At 52.4% G+C, this 19,826-nt stretch overlaps 2 protein-coding genes across 6 annotated transcripts in view; both read right to left on the bottom strand.

The window, feature by feature from the left end:
• Positions 1 to 12,484, bottom strand: part of Arhgap27 (Rho GTPase activating protein 27) — a 29,267-nt gene extending 16,783 nt beyond the window's left edge. For 3 of the 4 annotated variants that reach the window (XR_004770867.1, XM_027428043.2, XM_035448077.1), the window contains exons 1-3: positions 12,346 to 12,484; positions 11,292 to 11,417; positions 9,350 to 10,353 (exon numbers count right to left, since the gene is read on the bottom strand). Coding sequence is in view for 3 of the 4 variants with exons in the window: in XM_027428043.2 (XP_027283844.1) it covers positions 9,350 to 10,153 (804 nt within the window). In the remaining variant the exon portion in view is untranslated. The remainder of the gene's footprint in view (positions 1 to 9,349; positions 10,354 to 11,291; positions 11,418 to 12,345) is intronic. The other variant, XM_027428044.2, reaches the window with a different exon arrangement.
• Positions 12,485 to 14,235: 1,751 nt separating this feature from the next.
• Positions 14,236 to 19,826, bottom strand: part of Plekhm1 (pleckstrin homology and RUN domain containing M1) — a 47,842-nt gene continuing 42,251 nt past the window's right edge. Inside the window, exons 10-12 of one of the 2 annotated variants that reach the window (XM_027428046.2) lie at positions 17,427 to 17,490; positions 16,884 to 17,041; positions 14,236 to 16,125 (exon numbers count right to left, since the gene is read on the bottom strand). In XM_027428046.2, the coding sequence (XP_027283847.1) occupies positions 16,014 to 16,125; positions 16,884 to 17,041; positions 17,427 to 17,490 (334 nt within the window). In that variant the 3' untranslated portion in view covers positions 14,236 to 16,013. The other variant, XM_027428047.2, reaches the window with a different exon arrangement.

Here is a 19,826-nt window from a genome sequence, read left to right as displayed (position 1 = left end):
TAAAAGCCACAAAATAAATGAAAATACTTTTGATATTTTATTTTATTTTTTGTGGCACCTGGGAATAAACTCAAGGCTTCTTGGAGGCTAAGCAAGGGCTCTACTGATCAGCTACATTCTAGTTTGTTTTTTTTTTTAATTTTGAGACAGTCTTGATTAGTTGCCAAAGTTACCCTCCATTTTTCAATCCTCCCGCCTCAGTCTTCCAAAGTACTGAGTCTGAGTAGCAAACTGCTGGACTTTACATAAATGTCATTAAAGAAATCTTTTTTTTTTCTTTTTAAATTGCAAGGCCGAGACAGGGCCTTTTGTTTTGTTTTGTGACAGGGTCTTACTATGGATCCTTGACTCTGTAGACCAGGCTGGCCTCAGACTCACAGAGATCCACCTGCCTCGGCCTCTGGAGTGCTGGGATTAAAGGTATGCACCACACCTGCCTAAGTCTTACTAGGTTGCTTGGACTAGTCTCAATTTCCTGGGTTCAAATGATCCTTGTGCCTCGGTTTCCAGAGTGTAACAGACACAAGTAAGTGATACGGTGTCTGGTTAAAAACAAAACATCTAGACAGGATTTGATCTCTAGCACTGAAAATAAAATTGAAGTTGAAAAGAAAATTTATAAAACTAAAGGTAATAAATGGAGGCTGGAGAGATGGCTCAGCAGTGAAGAGCGGTGTTGCTTTTCTGAGGATCCAAGTTTGGTTCCCAGCACCCACACTAAGCAGCTCACGCCTGCCTGTAACTCTAGTTCCAGGGATCTGATGCCCTCTTCTGGCCTCTGCTGGCATCTGCATGAGAATGGTGCACATAAACACACAGGCACACACACATACACATAAATTTTAAAATCTAGGGAAATAAGGTAACAGATGCTAGTGAGATATCGGGAAATCAGAATTCCCCTGTAGCACGTATGTGAGATGTAAATAGCATAGTCAGTATGCAAATCCATGTGGGTGTTCCCCCAAAAGCTAGGAATAGAACTGCATACACAGCAGCCACCTCATCATGGGAATATATTCAAATAAATTGAAGTCAGTATGTTAAGAAGACATCTGCACTACCACCATCATTGTAGCTCTGTTACAAGCGCCAACACACAGAGCCAACCTAATTGTCCACCAGTGGGTGAATAAAGAAGACACACAATGGAAAACTAAACACCATGGAATACTACAAAGCCACCGTAGAGTGAAATTCTGTAGACACGCATAAATGTAACTGGAGGACACTGTGTTAAGTGAAACAAACCAGGCATGGGACAACAAACAGTGTGTGTTCCACGTCAAGGTGGGAACTGAGGAGTTGGCTTTGAAGAAACAGAACACAAAATGGTGGCTGCCAGAACTTGGGAGGTGTGTGTATGAGGGGTTACAGAGAAGAATCGTTAGTGGGTCTAATGGCTCAGGTAGATGGAAGAATTAACTTCTGCACTCTAGAGCACTGAAGAGCACCTATGTTTGATATTTAAAAATAGCTAGTAGAGACAGTTTTGAATGTCCCCATTAAAAGAAATAATGACTGTCTGTGATGATCAATATGGTTACACCAATCATACTTTTTATACATGTATGGAAATCTCACTGTGTGTGCTACAAATGTATATGACTGCTATGTCAACTAAAAGTAAAATTATAGGGGCTGGAGAGATGGCTAAGAGTACTGGCTGCCTTCTAGAGGACCTGGGTTCATTTCCCAGAAACCACATGGCAGCTCACGAGCATCAGCAACTCCCAATTCCAAGGGACCCAATGACTTCTTCTGGCCACTGTACACCCATGGTGCACAGACATACATTCATGTAAAATACCAATACACATAAAATAATAATTTTTAAAAGACATATGTCACTGTACACAAACCTATAACTTTCTCTGTGTAGGAGACACTTAAGACCCAGCCGGATGGTGGTGGTTCACACCTTTAGTTCCAGCACTCAGGAGGAGGAGGCAGGCATATCTCTGTAAGTCAAGACCAGCCTAGTCTACAGAACAAGTTCCAGGACAAGCTCCAAAGCTACAGAGAAACCCTATCTCAAAAAAAAAAAAAAAAAAGAAGTTATCCAATTTTTATTCATATTAGTTTGTCTTTTTATAATGAAACTGGAAGAAAACAAAACAGAGAATAGAGATTGTGACTTGTGGCCAACAGAAATCAGGCAAAAAAGCAGGAGTGGTGCATGTGAAAATTTTACTACATACACAGATATTAAAATACTATTTTAGGGCTAGAGAAATGGCACAATGGTTAAGAGCACTGACTGCTCTTCCAGAGGACCTGAGTTCAATTCCCAGCACTTACAGGGTGTCTTACAACTGTTTGTGACTCCAGTTCCAGGGGATCTGATGCACTTCACAGACAAATGTGCACATAAAATAAAATTTAAAATATTATTTTAAAGCTGGTGGTGCACACCTTCAATCCTAGCACTAGGGTAGCAGAGGCAGGGGGATCTCAGGTTCAAGGCCAGTCTGATCTACATAGTAAGTTCCAGGACAGTCAGGGCTACACAGAGAAGCTGTGTTTCGGGGGGAATTATTTTTAAAAAATCCTGCATACATAGCTCCATTAAAAAATTCAAGACTATTACCAGAAGGAAGGGCTGGTCAATGCAATCACAACTTAAACAAAAAATGGGAACTCTTAAGGAGAGTTAGATCAAGTAAGGAGAGTTAAAAAGGACTTGGAAATATATTGTACTCACTGAATAAAAGATATTCACCACCAGATTCAAATTTGTGGGCTCAAGTACAAGCAGAGGAAATTCTCTCCAATGTCATAGCACAACTACAAAAGGATAGGAAAAAAGATAAACCCATGGACCCATTCGGGAGAACTAACTCTTAAGCGAAAGAAAACATAAAGGAAATGATATACATACAATACAGAGTGTGCTTCGCAGCAGGTCCAATAAGTGTCAAGACAGGGTGTAGAACTCTAGTTAGGGATGCCAGGATGGAGGCAGAAGCCACGGATAAAATGGAAAGTATGACAGAAGAAAAGGGAAGCCAATCACAACCCACCCCCCAGGGGGAAGACACAAGGCTAAACAAGAAGTGCAAAACACGGCAATAAAATCCAGACTCAACAAAATCCAGCAGAAGCAATCAGCTGTCAAATGAATGAATGTTCCTGCTAAGAGATAAGCAATTGGCCTGGCTTTTCTTTGTTTTTGAGATGAGTTCTTGGTACACTGCTTTGGCTGGCTCTGGCCTTGTGACTCTCCTGCTACAGCTTTCCAAATGCTAGCACGACAGGTGTGTGCTATCTCTTCCAGCTTATACTAAATTTCAGAAGTGGAAATTTTGCAAATCTATGGAAAAATGAATACTTTCCTAATAAAATGTCAAAAAGCTAAAATTAACTAGTCAACTAGTATGAGAAAACCCAAAAACCTGGAATAGACTGTTACTGACAATGATGGGGGAAAGCTGTCTTAGGAAAGTGCTCTGTTCTAGAAGGCTTCACAGGAAGAAATTACAGAAACCTTTATGACTATCTGTGATACCACTTTCTTCCTTCAGGAAGCATTCTGAGATGTTATCTGCCAATCCCATCACTGCAGAGAGGCAGCTTCTAACACCTTCTATGGCACCTTGGGGATGTGTTTGACACACAGCTCCTGACGGTACGTTTGTTGGTGTGTATTGCCTCCTGGACAATAAGCTACCTGCAACCGGGGCTTCTCTCATTGCCTTCCTGATGTGCAATACAGTTCTCACCATTTCTGACTTAATGAGTGACAGCCACAGGAGAGGCCTTCCCCCATCAGCCTACTGAACTGCCTTGTGGCAAACTCCCAACAGGGAAGACTGGGGAAGCAGATGCTGGAAGAGGACCCCAAATTTGGCAGAAATAGATGGCAATTTCCTGTTACCCCAGCATTTAAAAGGTGGTCAAATCATTTTACCAGGGAGGGTACAGTAATTCGCACATTCAAACAGGCTAGGGAATGTTCCTGCCTAGGGACGAGGAGGAGGGAGGCTGGGGTCCAGGATTAGATAGAGACCTGTATGTCTCACAGGAGACCTCCAGCCAGAATAAAAAGGTGCAGAGTAGGGACCCCCAGGAGCAGATCTGGGAATCCCCTCCACATCACAGTCCTTCCTCAATTTAGAAACAGAACTTCCTAAATTTAACCAGGCATTCTTATGCCCCAGGCCCACAGGCCTAGCTGTTCCAGCTCCCCAGACATCAACCAACGGCCACTGTCCTCTTGCTCACCAGCCCAGACCCTTTTCTGGCATGGAGCCTGGAGCACATTCCCGACTACCGGCTACTACGACCGTGGGCCTTCCTGAACCTCAGGATCCAGCACTGATCACCCATCCAGCTGACATTTGGCACTGAGGACTGTCCCCCTCTCTCCCACTCTTGAACAGAGGGTAGGGAAAAGGAAAGTCCAGAGTTCGGATGGGAGGGGCAGGAGTGAGCTGGTCCTGAGATACAGCTTGAAGGCTAAGAGGTTAAAGGCAACTGGAGACCAAGAATGAGCAAGAATTCAGCCCTCTAGGATCTAGAGGACACAGGATAGCCACCCAGCTTGCAGGGGTGAAGGCAGTGAGTAGGAGCATTCTGAGTAACCAGGTAGGTAAGGCTGGGGGGCAGGAGCGGGGGATGGACCTGTTCTTTCTGCTCTCCCCCTAGCCAGGGGCTAGGTCCTGGGACCCCTGGGTCAACAGGAAGGAAAAGACCAGGACGGGTATAGAGAGACCAGCTGAGCCACCCAGAATCACTGTTAGGAGACTGGGTAGACGTGAGGTGGGGTGAGGTGGGGTGGAGTGTGTGGGGGGGGGATGTGAGCGACCTGGGACAGGACAGGGACATCTCACTGGATCTCCCTAATTTGGCCTCTACTCCCTGCTTTATTGATTCCCCAGTTTTTCAAGGTTGCTTGGGTCTGTCCCTGAGACGTTTGTCCCAGGAAGTATACAGGACAGGGAGGGCTCAGGTGGGGAACTCAGGAGGGAGGCCAGTGAGTCTTCCCCAGGAATCCCAATACCCGGGAGGGATCACTCACAGTTCCTGAGGCTCAGATGGGAGGGCCCAGGGGGCTTCTTCTAGTTCCGACTAGATCCAAGCTCTCAGGAGCAGTGCCTCCGGGCTGTTTGCATAAGTTCCCAGCAAGGTCTGTAACCTGTCCTGCCAGTAGCCAATGCCCAGGCAACAGGGGCGGGCTCTAGTCCATCTGTGCCCTGGGCCTTCCCACCTCCAAGACTAAGGCCGGCATTTTGACCACACCCCTAAATCTACTAGCTAAGGAGGCCAGAGGCCACAGGGGGAGGGCAGCATTGGGGATTGAACCCTGAGTCTTAAACATTCTAGGTGTGGACTAAGCTGTATACATCCCAGCTCTCTTTTTACCCTTTATTTTGATAGTTTCACTAAGTGCTCCAGACTGGCTTTGTAGTCACTCTGTAGCCCAAGGACCCTTGAAAATGGGATCCTACTTTCTCAGCCTCCCGAGGAGCTGGGATTACAGACATGGCCCCAGAGGCCTCTTTGTCTCTTGGCTTCCTGTGTGGGCCTAACCCTGTCAGGAGCTCTGGCTGTGGCCTCCTGACTATCTAATCTCCCTGCTGTAACCTGGATGTCTGCAGTGATGGCTGAAGGATTGCAGGGCTGGGCACTGTGCTCAGAAAAAGTGGATTTGCTTGTCTTCTGCCCCGCACTGTTCTGGCCCAGAGGAACAAGGCTAGCCACCTCTGAAGGCCATTTCCCTGAATCTAAACTTGCCCGGCTAGGGTGGGATTTGGAGTCTGGAGGCCTGGGTCTGATCTGAACACACTTCCTCTATGGTCCTGTTTGTTTTGGAGACAAAAGGGTGTCCCATGCTTCCTTCTGAGCTGCTAGGCGCTGAGCTGTGTGTGCAGGCCTCTGAGTGAGAGGACATTGGACTGTTAGTCCCTGGGGCTGTGTCTTACTACACCTTGGGTCCATTGTGTCCAGCTCCGTGACCAGCATACCCCAGATGTAGTGTGGAGTACTTGCATGAGCTGTGAACACGAAATACTAAATGTGGTACAGGCTCCCTTCTTCTCTGGGTATGCCTGCTGGGTGGCCTGCCTGAAGGACAGAGCTGATATATGGACACACCCATCTGATCCCCTCTCACCTTTGACACCTCGTGGTTCACACCTTTGCTCTGGTTTCCAGTCACTCCCTTCTCCCAGGGATCCAGTCTAACCATCCCTCCTCCTGCCTCAGCCTGCCCAGCTCTATCCTCCAGACTCAGCACCCCTCCTGCCCCTCCTGCCTCAGCATCACCCCCATTCCTTCTGCCTCTGCCTTCCTCGCTCTGGCCTTGTCCGGTGACTTAGACTTTGGGATACCTTGATCATTTCACCCTCTCACCCTGACCACAGCGTACCTCCCTCTCGTCTACCTAACAGTTGCCGTCTGCCTCCCCTCGGCATCCCCTTCAGCTCCTGACACACAATGTCTTCTGCAGTCCCTTGACAAGCTGGCCTTCTGGTGGCCATGTCACCTAATGTCCCATGGCCTTTGTCTAACTTGAACTTCTGCGCATTCGTCTTGGCTTTTAGGCTTCTGCTTATCCTCTTTGGTACCTTTGTTTCCCCCTGAGTTCCTCTTTTCCTCCTTTTGTAAGTTATATTCAGGTGCACCCCATTTTTCTCTACCCCATGCCTCTGAAATAGTGTCATTGCCTGCCTACCAGTGTGAGTGGCAAGCTAGGCCTCAGCCGCCCAGCTGCTCTTCCCTGGCCTCAGACTCTGTGACCCTCCCATTATCACCACGTATTATAGCCCTGAGCACAGGAGACCTTCTCAAGCCCGCCCCCTTCCCTACTACGAGCCTTCCAGGAGGTGCAGGATAAAGTCCAAATTCCCACAAAGCCCTGCATGATGGTAGATACCACAGCCAGTGCAAACCGTGGGTTAAGACAGAACTATGAAACCTCCGTGAAGGCCTGTCCACACCTCTCCTCCGCTCTTGCTCCACAGCCCCCTCAGCATAGCTCCACACCGCCTGAACTACGTGGGACAGGAGTATCTATTGTCTGCCATGGGGGTACTATCCCAGGCAGGGTACCTCTCAGGGCTGTTTTTTTGTGCTATCATCATCCCTAGGTCTGAAGGCTCACTGGGGCACTTGGGAGGTATCTGATCAATTCATGCCTAATGAACAAGCAAGAGTAAGCAGATGGACTTGGGGGGTCACGGCTGAGGGCTGTGAGGAGGTAAGAGTGAGGGTGGGGAGTGTGAGTAACTTGGAGTATGAGCAGGGGATATGATGGGGGGTGTCATTCTGTATATATGTTTCTCTTATTGGTTGATGAGTAAAACACTATTTGGCCAATAACCAGTAGAGGCAGGAAGATAGGCAGTACTAGGAGATGAGGAGAATCCTGGGAAAGGTAGGCAGAGAGGGATCTCGGAAAGTTGCCATGTGGAGATTGGGAGGAGAATGCGCCAGGCGTTCTCTGGTAAGATAAGGCCATGTAGAAATGCATAGATTATTAGTTATGGCTTAATAATGAAGACAGAGATAGCCAATAAGAAGCCCTAGCCATCGGCCAGTAGTTCTATAATTAATATAGCATCCGTGTGTTTATTTGGGGCTGAAGTGTGGCAGGACATGGTGGGACAAGAAACTGCCAGCAACAGGGATGTGTGTGTGTGTGTGTGTGTGTGTGTGTGTGTGTGTGTGTGTGTGTGTGCGCGCGCGCATCTATGCCCTCTGGAAAATTGCCATGCTCACCTTTCAGGAAATTCTTTCCCATGCTGCCTGGGACAAGGAAGGGCAGGGGTGGGGTTTCCTTCCCAAGGGAGAACAAATTCACCATCCCTACAGTCTGCTGGGGACAGGGTGTCAGCAGAGAATGTGCTATTGTTATACTCAGCACACGGGAGCAAGCAGGGCCACAGAGTTAATGAGAGCCAGCAGCAGCCTATCTGCCCAGCATCCAGCTCTTTGGCAGACTTACTGGTTCCTTCTGTGTCAGTACCAGACCACCCTCAACTGCGTCCCAAACTACTCACACCTGGGAACCCGCAGGGAGCTGGAGGAAGGATGGAGAAAGGTCAGGGATTCTGGTAGCTGAGATTTCCCAGGAGATTCTAGCATCTGGGGGATAGTTTTTCTGTTTGGTCCCAGAGCCTGGATAACGGCCTTTGGACAGACTTTCATAGTCCTGGTTCATAGGAGAAGGTGTTGCAGCTCCTCACTTCTTAACACAGTGTGAGCAATCCCTTGGCCAGAATTCAGCACACGGGGCCATTTACCACAGATAAGGAACTCATGGGAAGATCCGGGAGTTCTTTAGAGGAAGGGAGCCAGCTCAAGGGCTCCGGAGAACCAAGCACGGGCGGGCGTTTAGCCGTCTATACCACGGACGGACGCCTGGGCTGGGGGATAAACAGAACGACTATTGATCGGCCACAGATACTTAAGCCGGCTGAGTGTTGTTCTCCGAAGTGGCCACCAGGAGGAGGGGTGATCCTCGGAAACCTGAGCGCAGAGGCTCAAAGCAGCTGCCAGCGCCGAGGCAGCGGGACCCTAGCTGCTCCCCCTGGCTGGTGCCAAGCGCTTCCACGCCTCACTGGGTATTGTTTACTTACGAGGACACCGAGCTCGTCAGCAACTGGCAGGTGACCCAGCAGAGTCAAATTCGAGTTTCAGTAGCCGCAAAACCTGAACTCTGCCGCAAGGACAAGCCACAAGGCCAAGTAGCTGGCCCATGGGGTCGCACCTCCTGGGTGAGGGCACCCGGGACTCAGTGCCTGAGAGAGGAAGTGAGTTGTGGGTAATGCCACAGCGAATGGCAGATGTTAACCCACTGGGGGTATCCCCCCTCCTCCTGCAGGCCATCTCTCCCTAAAGTTTAAGATGACAGGACGCAGCAAGAGGATTCCGAGGCTACAAGTGTTTAAAAACGCGCTGTTTTCCTATGTCTCAGATAAACACAATCGGACTCCGAAAGAGAGATCTCTCTGTAACTGAACTCGAAAAAAAAAAAAAAAGGCCCATAAAGAGTTTTGTTTTGTTTCACAGGAACCGAAATACTGGAAATTGCCTCAAAGAGAAGCAGATGCTCGACCTTCCCGTCTACCATCTCATCTGACCCGACCTCCACCTCGAGCTTCTAAAGGGGAACAAGAGTCAGAGTGGCATTTTAGGGACGTTATTCGGTGCACGGGCCTGTCCTAGGTTAGTTCATCTCCCGGCAGGGTTCGGGACAGCACCCAGCAATCAAGTCCATTTGCAATTTTGCACGAAAACCTGAATATTCACGACGAAGGGACAAACGACGACCTCAGTCAAGAAATCCTTTGGGCTCTCCGAGACTGTGACCTCCCCTCCCGTGCCCTCGCTCGCGGCGTCCTACCTGCTTGGGTCTCTCCTCCCGCGGAGGGCAGCAGCGCACGTCGGGGATGGCCTCGTAGACGTTCTCGGAGTCGCTGCGCGCCAGGGGCCGCGGGCAAACCCAGGAGCCCGCCACGCTGGAGGCCTTGAAGCGGCCGGCGCTGCCCAGGAGGCCGGCAGGGGGCGCGGTGCCGCCGCGCGCCAAGTCGTCCAGGGACTGCGCGGGTCGTACGGGCGCTGCGGGCCGCACGTACAGGCAGGCGGGACCTCCCGGCGCCAGGCTGCTGCGCGGACCCCCGACGCGCTGTCGCGCGGGGCCACTTAGGGAGCTGGCGCGGCCCCGGGGCTCGGTGGAGGACCCATCGGCGCCCACTGGGGTGGTGCTCACGAAGCGGTAGTCATAGGCCAGAGGCTCCGGGATCGCCGGGCGCGGCTGCGGCGCGGAAGGCTGCGGGGCCGGGGCCGGGGCCGGGTCGCCGAGTGCTGGCAGCTCGCGCACGTACTGCGCGGGGAGGTAGAAAGGGCGACCCCCGGGCTCGCGGCGCACGTGCCACCAGTGCTCCGTGCTGCGGCGCAGCAGTCGGTAGCGCTCGTTGGGCTGGATGGCGATGCGGCGCCCGTCTTTGCCGGTGTACTCAAAGGGGTGCTCCACCAGCACGTACACGTCCCCTTCGACGTCCGCCGCCATCGCGGCCACCGCGCCTCCCTGCGGGTAACCAGAAGAGGAGCCGCCGAAGTCAGGGCCGACCGTGCAGCCGGGAAGAGCACCGCGCCTGGGGCTCAAAGACAAGGGTTCCAGTCCCTCTCCTGCCCTTGCCCAGGGCATCCGGGCTTCAGTTTTTCCATCTCTGAATTGGGGACTTGGATAAAATCATCTCCAAAGCTCTCATTCTTAAGGCTCCATTCTGGGACGTGGATTGTGAGATGTGTGTCGTCCCGCTGCGATCCCACGGCGAGGAAACTGAGGACGATAGGAACTAACTTTACTCTCCCTCCGGGAAACCTTGGCTCATAGACCTGCGGGGACTGCAAGGTAGATAGCACATTTGCCTGACGGCGGACTGAGCCTCGTTTTCCGGGTCGGCGAATTGTGAATTAAGGTCCCTTTCCCGCCGCTCCCCCGCCCCCGTCCCCGTCCCGCCCACCCTGACGCCTCCAGCCTGCAGGGAGCCGGTGGAGAGCCCCTAAGTGCCTGCCCCCTCCCTTTAGGAGCCTGCGCTCCGGGCGGGCGAGGTTCGCGTTGGGGCACAGGCCCTGGGGCAGCCCCCAAGTTGTTCTTCCTTTGGGGTGTCCCTGCCTTGCTTAGCCCAGGGACTTTGACGAAGGGGCTTGGACAGCTAAGGCTGGAGAACCGGTTCTCTGGGTTTCTCTTTCCTTTCCCAGTGGCGTCGCGGCACACGTGAACCAGGAGTCCCGCCCGCCCAGCGCGGCCGGCACCGCCCCCTGCACTCACTCCAGCTCCCAAGGCGGCCTCCAACCGGGGAGGCTTCCTGGTGTGCGCACCTGAATAGGGTTCCCTACGCTGCCTGCCTGTCCGGGAGAGTAGCTCCTAAAGAATGCATTGCGATAGCATCACCAGGGTCCCCTAAAGTTCTTTGGAGTGACTATTATAAAGCCACCCCACCCCCGCCCAATGCTTGCTCAGTCTGGTGCCTGATGTAGGGGGTAGAGGGAGGATTCTGTGTGCCTTTAACAAAGTGAAGCCTACTGCGGAAGTACTGACCACTCTGTTTACTGTCCTACAAGGTGGCCTGGGGACCAGCAGCGGGGAGTCCATCCTCTTGCTGAGGGTGACTTCTTGTTTTCAAGAATTCTTTGATGGGGGAAAAGGTGTGAACTGAGTCACTGAGCACCCTGAGCCCGGGAGGAGGTATCACATTAGACCAGGGCTGGGCGAGCAAATCCTGAGAGTGTGGACACTCGGGTTACGCCCCCTTCCCCAGGACCCCACGCACTCACGTTACCTGGGAGGGTCTCAGGGTGCCCATGGGCTGGATGGGCGGGGCTGGCGGAGGGTGGCCGATGAGGTCTCTAGCATCTCTGTGGGCGGGACTTCCAAGGACAGATTGAAGGAACGGCGCAGAACAGAGCTGAAGAGAGGAGACCCATGCTCAGTAGGGCTGTCCCCAATCCCCAATCCAGCTTGTCTGGGAGGGTGAGAAGGAGCCAGCCATCATCCCTGTGCCGGGAGATGTGAGAGACTGGATCTCAAAAAAAAAAAAAAAAAAAAAAAAAAAAAAAAAAGGCACGAGGGAGGAGCTGCCGTGGAAAGGGTGCTGACTGATCGCGAGCGGAGCTCAAGAGTCAATAGGTCCTGCTTCTCCCCTCCATCCCCGGAGGAGTTTGCTGCCTTTGACCCTGCGTTTCGCGGGCGCGATGCTCTTGAGAATGCCTGGAGATGGTTGTCTCGTCCCGGCACGCACATTCTGAGCGAGGCCATTTGCACCCTGAATCACGAACTGCGAGCCCTTTGCAGACAGACTCAGAGCACTACCCATTCCTGGCGCACCTCCGCCCTCTCAGCTGAGGCACAGCCCATCCCGGCCTGGAAAAATCAGAGCTCCCTTGCAGAGAGGCTCACAGGAGCTCAGTGTCTCGGGTTGTGTGGCAAGGGGACCTGTGCCTCAGACCCTTTCTTTATCCGGGAGAGCGAAGAGAAGGGGAGGGATTCGAGAGCGGGAAGGATCCCTGGAAGCAAGAACGCACCCTTAGCCAGTAGGTTTCCTGCATCTTTTGCCCTGTCACCCTTCGCCATAGCGTCACCAATGCCTAAATCAGCACTGGGGGACTCCGGCTGGTTCCCCTCTCGCCCCACGCCTAACGCTCCTCCCAGGGGATCTGGCCTCTGGGCCCTCCTCCAGGCTCGCTCGGCTCTAGTCCCAGTGCAGCAAGAAGGGCAGGCAGTGCGCGGGGCTCCAGGGTGGGGAGGGTTACCTGGGGCACCTTTCTCGCCCTCCCACGACCCAGCATCGTCCTCCCCACTACCACCCCTCCCTCAGTCCAGCCCGGCCCGGGCACCTCAGAACTTTCGCCCGCTGGCTGGCCTAGCTTCCACTTGTCCCGGCAGACGCGCGCGTGGGGTCCGCGTCCGGTGCTGCCTGCTCCACGGCCCTGCTCCCGCAGTGCCCAGTTTCCTGTTCAACAATATAACCGGCGGAGAGCGCTCAGCAGAACTTCCTCCCAGGCTGGGGCTGGGCTGTGCTTGCAAGAGACAATCCCCGGTGTCCTGGCTTCCTGTCCCCTCTGGGCCGAGCCAGAGCTCTAGGAGCAAAGACGCCACCCTTCCCCCTCCTTCCCTGCGATCCTGGGCCACACCTGATCCGGGGAGGAGGCGGCCGGGCCTGGATGGAGATCTGCGGGGGAGGCAGTTTCTCTCAACTTCTGACCAGATTCCACTCCCACTGACCCTCATCGTCGTAGGGGGAACAGTGTCACCATCCAGTACTCGGCGGGCAGCCTGGGTATAGTTCCAGGATCCTGGCATCTTGGGAATTACCTGCTTCTTGGGAAAGCAGCCTTACCACTCTGGGCTGTGCCTGTGATTTCTGACAAGGGCAAGCCCCAGCACCAGAGTACTTACTCTCTCTGGCTTCCAAGAAAAGCGTGGGGTCCAACTAGGTGCTCCACCCAGGAGCTGCTTAAGGCTCCTGAGCAGACAAGGGAACCTGGACACCAGGCCTATGTCCCTCCAGGGCTGAGGGTTCGGCTGGACACACCCACTCCCATATTTTCTTGAATTCCCATTCTGTATCTTTGGCTTTGTTAGTCTTGCCCACCAATGAGTCCACTGTGCTGGGTATCTTAAGATACATCAGAGAAGGCACACGGCACAAAAAGAGACTGAATGAACTCTGTCCCTCCACCCTTGTCTGGGATACAGCAGTCTGATGCCCAACTCTGCCACAAGCGGGCCTTTAGTTATTGGGTCTCAATTCCCCTCATTACCCCATAGGCTTGCTGGGAAAGTTAAATGACATCCACCAAACACAATGATGGTATGCACACACACTTTATTATTCGTTGTTGCTTTTATTATAGGAGGTGCTTTCTGGGGATGAGAACGCCAGTTTTCCCATCCCCCTCTAGACCAGGGGCGAAAGCAGAAGCTGCCCTCAGAGGCACTGTGCTGAAGGTGGAAAGCCTGAGAGCCTGAGCCAAGGATGGACAGCATCAGCTCAAGAGTCAGGCTCCTCTCCTACTCCCCCCCCCCCCCCCCGCACCACCCCCCCAAGCTCCAAACCCAGTTCCTCTTCTCTTTCTTTAGGCCCCTGGAGAATCTGGCTCATAGATGACCAAGGAGCACCCCACTCACTGGCTGAAGGTCCTCCAGGTCAGGAAACGTAGCCCTAGATGTTGTCTTTTTCTGTCCCATTTTTCTGCAACCTGGTTTCCCTAGGAATTAGTCTGTTTCCTTCTTTTGTTCTTGCATGGGCAGTGGGGGGCTTCTCCTGGAACCTCAGGGGAAGGCCAGCAGCACACAGGTTCTTGAGCCTTTAATCCATGAGTCCAGAAGCCAGGGCTTGCCCTTCTCGATTGCCCTCTCTGAGCCCCTCTCCACACCCAGATTCCTAAGCTTTTACAAGGGTGTGTGTGTGTGTGTGTGTGTGTGTGTGTGTGTGTGTGTGTGGTGTGTGTGTGTGTGTGTGTGTGTGTGTGTGTGTGTGTGTGTGTTCAGGCATTTAAGGTGGAAAAGTGAGCTTCAGCTATTACAGTCCAGTGGTGTAAATCTGAAAGGCTATCACCTCCACCTAGGGCAACCTAAATTCTGTCACTTACCTCTTCTCCCCTGCCGCGTTGGCTGGCAAGTGTGCTCCATGGGCCCTAAAATCCCCAATAGGATGAAGGGGAGTGGGTGGGATGGCTGGTGTTTTCCCCAGCAGTCAAAGGATTGAGATTCAGAAGCCACACTTTGATTAGAAAGACCAGTTCTTTACTGCAAAATCAGTCAAATACCACAGAAGCAGTTCCTTCTCCATATTGTCAAGGCCCACTTGTCAGAATATTGCATAAAAAAAAAAATCTTTGAACTAGTGTGGGCACTGCTGAGGTTCACGTGAGCTCTTCTGGTGGCAGGTAAAGTGACTCATTTGAGCACATCAGCAGCTCAGCAAAGGGTACAATCCAGGCAGTGGAAGGGCTCTGGCTGCCTCAGGCAGGCGGGTTCTGGAATACTCTCAGCCCACAAGGGACTGACTCCTACCCATTCAAGATCCAAAGCAAGGAGACTCTGATCAGGCTGTGGTTTGGGAGAAGTGTTAATGCTGGCTGTGGGGTGAAGATATGGATACATTGCGTGGTTCTGAAAGCTTTGGTTTCCCAACCACTGGAGAGCACGCCTTCCATGATGGGGACAGACGAACTGTGGCAGGCAGCCTCTGCCACTTGCCACCTGCCTCCTCTGGTCTATTGCACAATTCTGTAAGCTTCAGGAGGTGAGTCAGCTTACTCAGCTCAGGGAGGGAGGGGAAACCTCTTCTCTAGACATGAGAGGCACATTTCCAGGGAGGCCCTCCATTCCACCTGAGGCCACTGGCTCTAAGTTGAATATTCTGGGATGGCCAGAAGGGCTGTGGGGTCCAGGAGAGGTGAGGATAGCATAGTACATAGCTACTCTCCTAAATGCCTCAAGGCTATGAACATGACCTTGCTAACAATTCTGGGATGCTACACCAGCCCAAGAGCCTCTTAAGGGTAACCCTGCTTCTAGGGAGCTCAACTGGGAACTGCAGTGTCCTGCTGGGCAAGGTAAAAACTGAAGGTTTATGAACGCAGGGCTTTGGGAGACTAGGGCTGATGAAGCTTCTACAGGGCAGCTTCTAGGCACATCCCTCTACCTCTCTGTAGCCAAAGGATGGTGCCTCTTCTCCAGTTTGGAGCTTGGAGCCTCTCTGGTGTCTAGCCTGCTCTACCCTGGCAGGGCTAGCTCTACCATCTATGTAGGACTAAGGAGGGCATGGGGATGAGGTTGGCAAGACCAGGGACTTTCTGAACAAGGAAGGCTCAAAGTGCTGACAGTGCTGGTGCTGGTCATCCCCCTGTCCCAAGCCAGAAAGGAGCCAGGGACTCTGACAGAGGAAGGGGACATTTTCCAGGTGAGAGCACAGAGATGGGAGGGGAAGATGGGGCTGAAACTGACCAGTCCTGCAGTGATGGGCTATTTGGCACATAACACACTCTTGGCAGTATGTGCCAGAGAGGACAAAGGAAAGGCCTGTCCACTCAGTCCCATGCCTATCTCTGGGCTGGGGCTGCTCTTGCCCATCTGCTTGGATGAAGGGTCGCATTTCTTAGTGACTTGGGTAGGGTCAAGAATAAAAAAATATTTTCTGTTTAAATATGAAGGGGGGAAACTCACCTTAAAAAACTAGACCTTTTAATCAGGAATGTGAGTTGAAAGTGCTCACCAAGCCTCTTTTCCACAGTGTATGAACAGCCCTAATGGAGGTGCCATGACAACTAAACAAGCCAGGCCTGCCAATGACAGGCCCTGTGCAGAGGCACCTGGTGGTCCCCACCTCCTGGAGCAGAAGGGTTAGAAGGGGCCATGGGGCATCACTGAGACTCCTGGACCTTCTCTGGAGGCAAGAGCTCTGGGCACACCTGAGAGTCTTCCTTACAGGGAGACAGAGAAGCCTAGGCTGACGACAAACCCAGTTGGATGGCCTCGGAAGGGCAGGATAGCAGGGTTAGCTGACACTGTTCTGTTCCTGGTACTTGCGCCGGCGGGCACAGCGGGGACAGCCCTTCCTCACCACAGCCTGGCAGCTCTGATGGAAGACAGTTCTGCATTCGGCACACCTGAGAAGAGAGCGTCAGGTGCCAGTCATCTAGATGTGCCTGGGCCAGGCTGGACAGGGCCTTGGACAGAACCCACAGAGGCTGCGTTCTGTCTGCAGCCCACATGCACATGCGCTGCCCGCCAATTCTCGTGGAAAGCACTTCAGACACTGAACCCAAGTGACCCCCATGCCCGCTGATAATGCGTGTCCCACTTCGTTCTCTGTGATCAATGCTGCCTGCGTGTTTCTATGACTTCTCGCCTATCTTTAAAGCAGTTCAAACAGCCCAGGCCCATTCAGGGCTGACTCTAGTTGGTTTATCCACTGAAGAAAAGTGGATGATCCTTGTAGCTCAGTTTTCCATTCCAACCTGGGGTAAAGGAAGATGGGAATATACCTGTTTAGGGGCTTCTATTGATGTACAGCAATGGATGGCAAGAATTACCACTTACTGCAGCTGGGGCCATAGTAAGTACCAGCTACCAGGTGCCCACTGGGCTAAGCCTCATGCTAGTGCTTGAGGGCCAGGAAAACACCATCAATCCCTCAACCCATTGTAGACTGAGCTCTAAGACAGCCCACTTCCTGAGACAGCAGCAGCTCTTCTCTAAGGTAAGGGGCGGGGGGGGGGGGGGGGGGGACTGTGAGCCAGGCATCCCTGGGCAGTCATAGTATCCTGGGCACGAGGATGTCCAGCGTGCCCCTGCATAAGAAGATGAGGGTTACCACAGGTTAAGGCTGTGGTTGTGGGAGTAGCTGGCCATGTATTCCTCATACCTGACTGTGGTGTCAAACTCAAAGGGAAAGATGATGTCGTGGTGGTGGCAGATCTGGCAGATGAAGCCTCGCTGGGTGCACAGGTCACAGTGGTAGACATGCTGGGAGGCGAACTCAATCAGGGCTTTGAGGAATCCTTCATACACCCCCTCTGCAATCTGCAGGAGCAAGTGGAGACCAGTCTTAGGTAGCACCACTGCATCGCCATGGCACTGCCTCAGAACTTCCCTGGTTCCACGTGGGCAAGAAGTCCCTGCATCAGGTGGTTTGATGCGGGCATCAGCCTGCACCTGATGTCTCTGGGGTATGGAGACTACAGATGAGATCCCAATCTACTCTGTCATCCTTGAAGGAAAGGCCTCTACTCACTGTTGGGCTGCTGGAGCCCCGGGAGGTAGGGGTCAGTGACTGCTCAGGAGGTAGAGAGCAAAAGGGAGGCCATTCTGAAGGGTGGACTGTTGAAGATTGCTGCCTGGCCCGGGTTAACCACTGTATCTCTGAGACTTCTTCAGGATTTAGGGGTGGGGAGCAAAACATGCTCACCTGCTGGAGGTCAGCAACGCTGAATTTGTGAGGAGACTCCAAGAGATAATTCCTGTGGCTTAGCCTGCAAAGACAACACAAGCACTTCCTCAGAAGGGCTTCCAAGGTTAGGCCTCCAGCTCCTGGTTTTCTTCCCCTCAGCCTTGCCTACCAGCCAGAAATACAGATCTGGGTTACCAGGCAGGCTAAGAGCACAAGTCAGCCTGAGCTCTGACCTCTGCTACCTGGGACATTGATTAGCCCTTGGTACCTCAGGTACCCTCCCGGGAGACATGGAATTGTTTTGAGGATCAAACAATTGACAGAACACATTCAGTACATTGAAAACACATGACTACCAAGCGATGAGGATGACGTGTGCTGACACTTGGTACCCGGAACTGGGCTAAGTACCGAGTCTTTGTAGTAATCCTGTGAAGCCAGTCTGATTTTAACTCCCATTTTGAGAAGACAGGAAACACAGGTTAAATGACTTGCCTGAGGTCACGGAGTTAAGAATCAGAGCTTGAGCTTGAACACAGGAGTCTGACTGTATCCTTATCCCCTCCATTGAGTCAGTGCCAGCACTGAAACAGAGGTCTAAGAACATGGATGCAGTCCCTCAAACCCCAAGGTCATGTTCAAGTGTCTGGTTTCCCTGATCTCTGAGAGGAACTGATTCACACTCTAGGCAAAGCAGATCCTATTTCAGGATGAGCAGCAAAAGATGAAGGCAGGACACCAGCTCTGCTCAGTTCCTAACAGACAAATGGTGGGGACCCCAGCTCACATCCTGAGGGAGGGAGAGAAAACATGTGCAGAAAATCCCTGGCACAGAACCCAACTGGCCATGTGTGTGGGCACTGGTGTGGATGGCTGGCCAAACTGGGGAGGTTTGGGGTCCTATCTCGATACTATGAACATCTAGGATGGGACAGTGCCAGGCCCCTGGGAGACTGGCTACACTCTAGCCAATGGCCTCAGTTTTGATTCACAGGGAGCCCAATCTGGGGCTAGGATGGTGGATCCTACACAGCCAAGCAGGCTACACTGTACCCTGTGGCTGAGGACTCTGACTGGCCCCCAGTGAGCCTCCAGCTTTCTGGGAACAGGAAGCTGTCATTTATAGCCAGGAAAACATGGAAGGGGGTACAAACACTGATCCTGAGTTGGCAGGAAGGGTGGGGCTGATTTGATGGAAATTTATCCCTGTCATTTTCTCTCTGTCCAGTCCTAGGAGCCAACAGGCCCAGGGACTTCCTTGGGAGTTACTGTTCCCTTTGCCTGCCATTCTCAGTGTGGCCTTGCAACTGATTTTTCTGTAAGGTTTGGTTGAGGACATATACAAAGATGGACACAGCCTATCCTGTGCCTCAGTTTCTCACCCTATACAATGAGAAGACCCTGCTCAGTGCTTTGGAGCAAAGTTAACTGGCTAGGAAAGGAGGCAGGAACCCTCCCTGCCAAGGCTAGGTGATGAGGGAGACTTGCATGGGTGGCCAGGAATTTTACCTGTTTCATAAAAGCCCTACTTTTCCTCTGGCCACTTCTCGGGAAGCTTCCCAGCCTCTGGGCCCTTCTGCCCAGGCTGGCTTGGGTACCCTTCCTCAGGATACAACCATCTGCCTGCCTTTCTATGGCTGGTTAAGGCCCAGCCCCTGAGCCTCTCATGTGGCCCTCACCACAACTTAGGAAAACCATATAACCAAGACCAGTGGTCCATCTTTTGGATGGATAAACAGGCTCAGAGCACCAAAGATACTTCCCGGAGCCATGGTGTGGTCTAGGTTGGGCAGGGACTGCTCCTGTACTCTTCCCTTGCTCTGAGCTTTGTCTAAAAGGGAACTTTCAGGGGGAAAGAATGCTTGGTGCACAGAAATGTGGACCTGAGTTAGGATTCCCCAGTACTCATATAAAACACTGGGGTATGGCTGTAGCCTTAATGCTGTGGGGGACAAAGACAGGGGGAACACTGGGACTCACTGGCCAGCCAGTCTAACCAAAAATGGCAAGCTTCAGGTTCAGTGAAAGACTGTCTCCAATGAATACAACAAAGAGAGACTGAACAGGGCTGCCCTTTGGCCTCTGTATTCATGTACATAGGTGTGTGCAATCTCCCTAACCCCATGCATACATATACCATATATACACACATACAAATACATTTTTAAAATAGGACATTCACAAGCCTGACCTGCCCTCTAATAGACAGTTGTGCAGGGCTGAGCCAAGGCAAGGCAGGGCAAGTCAAGAAAATGGAGACAGAGACAGGCTGCCTGAGCACCCACCAGAGGCTGTTGGGCACGAGTCAGCAGGTAAGGTGAATGGGACCAGCACCTATGAGCCATGCCATAGTCATGCATCTACACAGACCCTCAGGTCTCTGGGGTTCCAGAGAGGGCAGTGAGACTTTTCTCCCAC

The sequence above is a fragment of the Cricetulus griseus genome, chromosome 7 (assembly GCF_003668045.3).
Source record: "Cricetulus griseus strain 17A/GY chromosome 7, alternate assembly CriGri-PICRH-1.0, whole genome shotgun sequence".
Taxonomy (NCBI): Eukaryota; Metazoa; Chordata; class Mammalia; order Rodentia; family Cricetidae; genus Cricetulus; species Cricetulus griseus.
The sequence above is the reverse complement of the archived record's forward strand: the minus strand, read 5'-3'. Positions and strand labels throughout refer to the sequence as shown.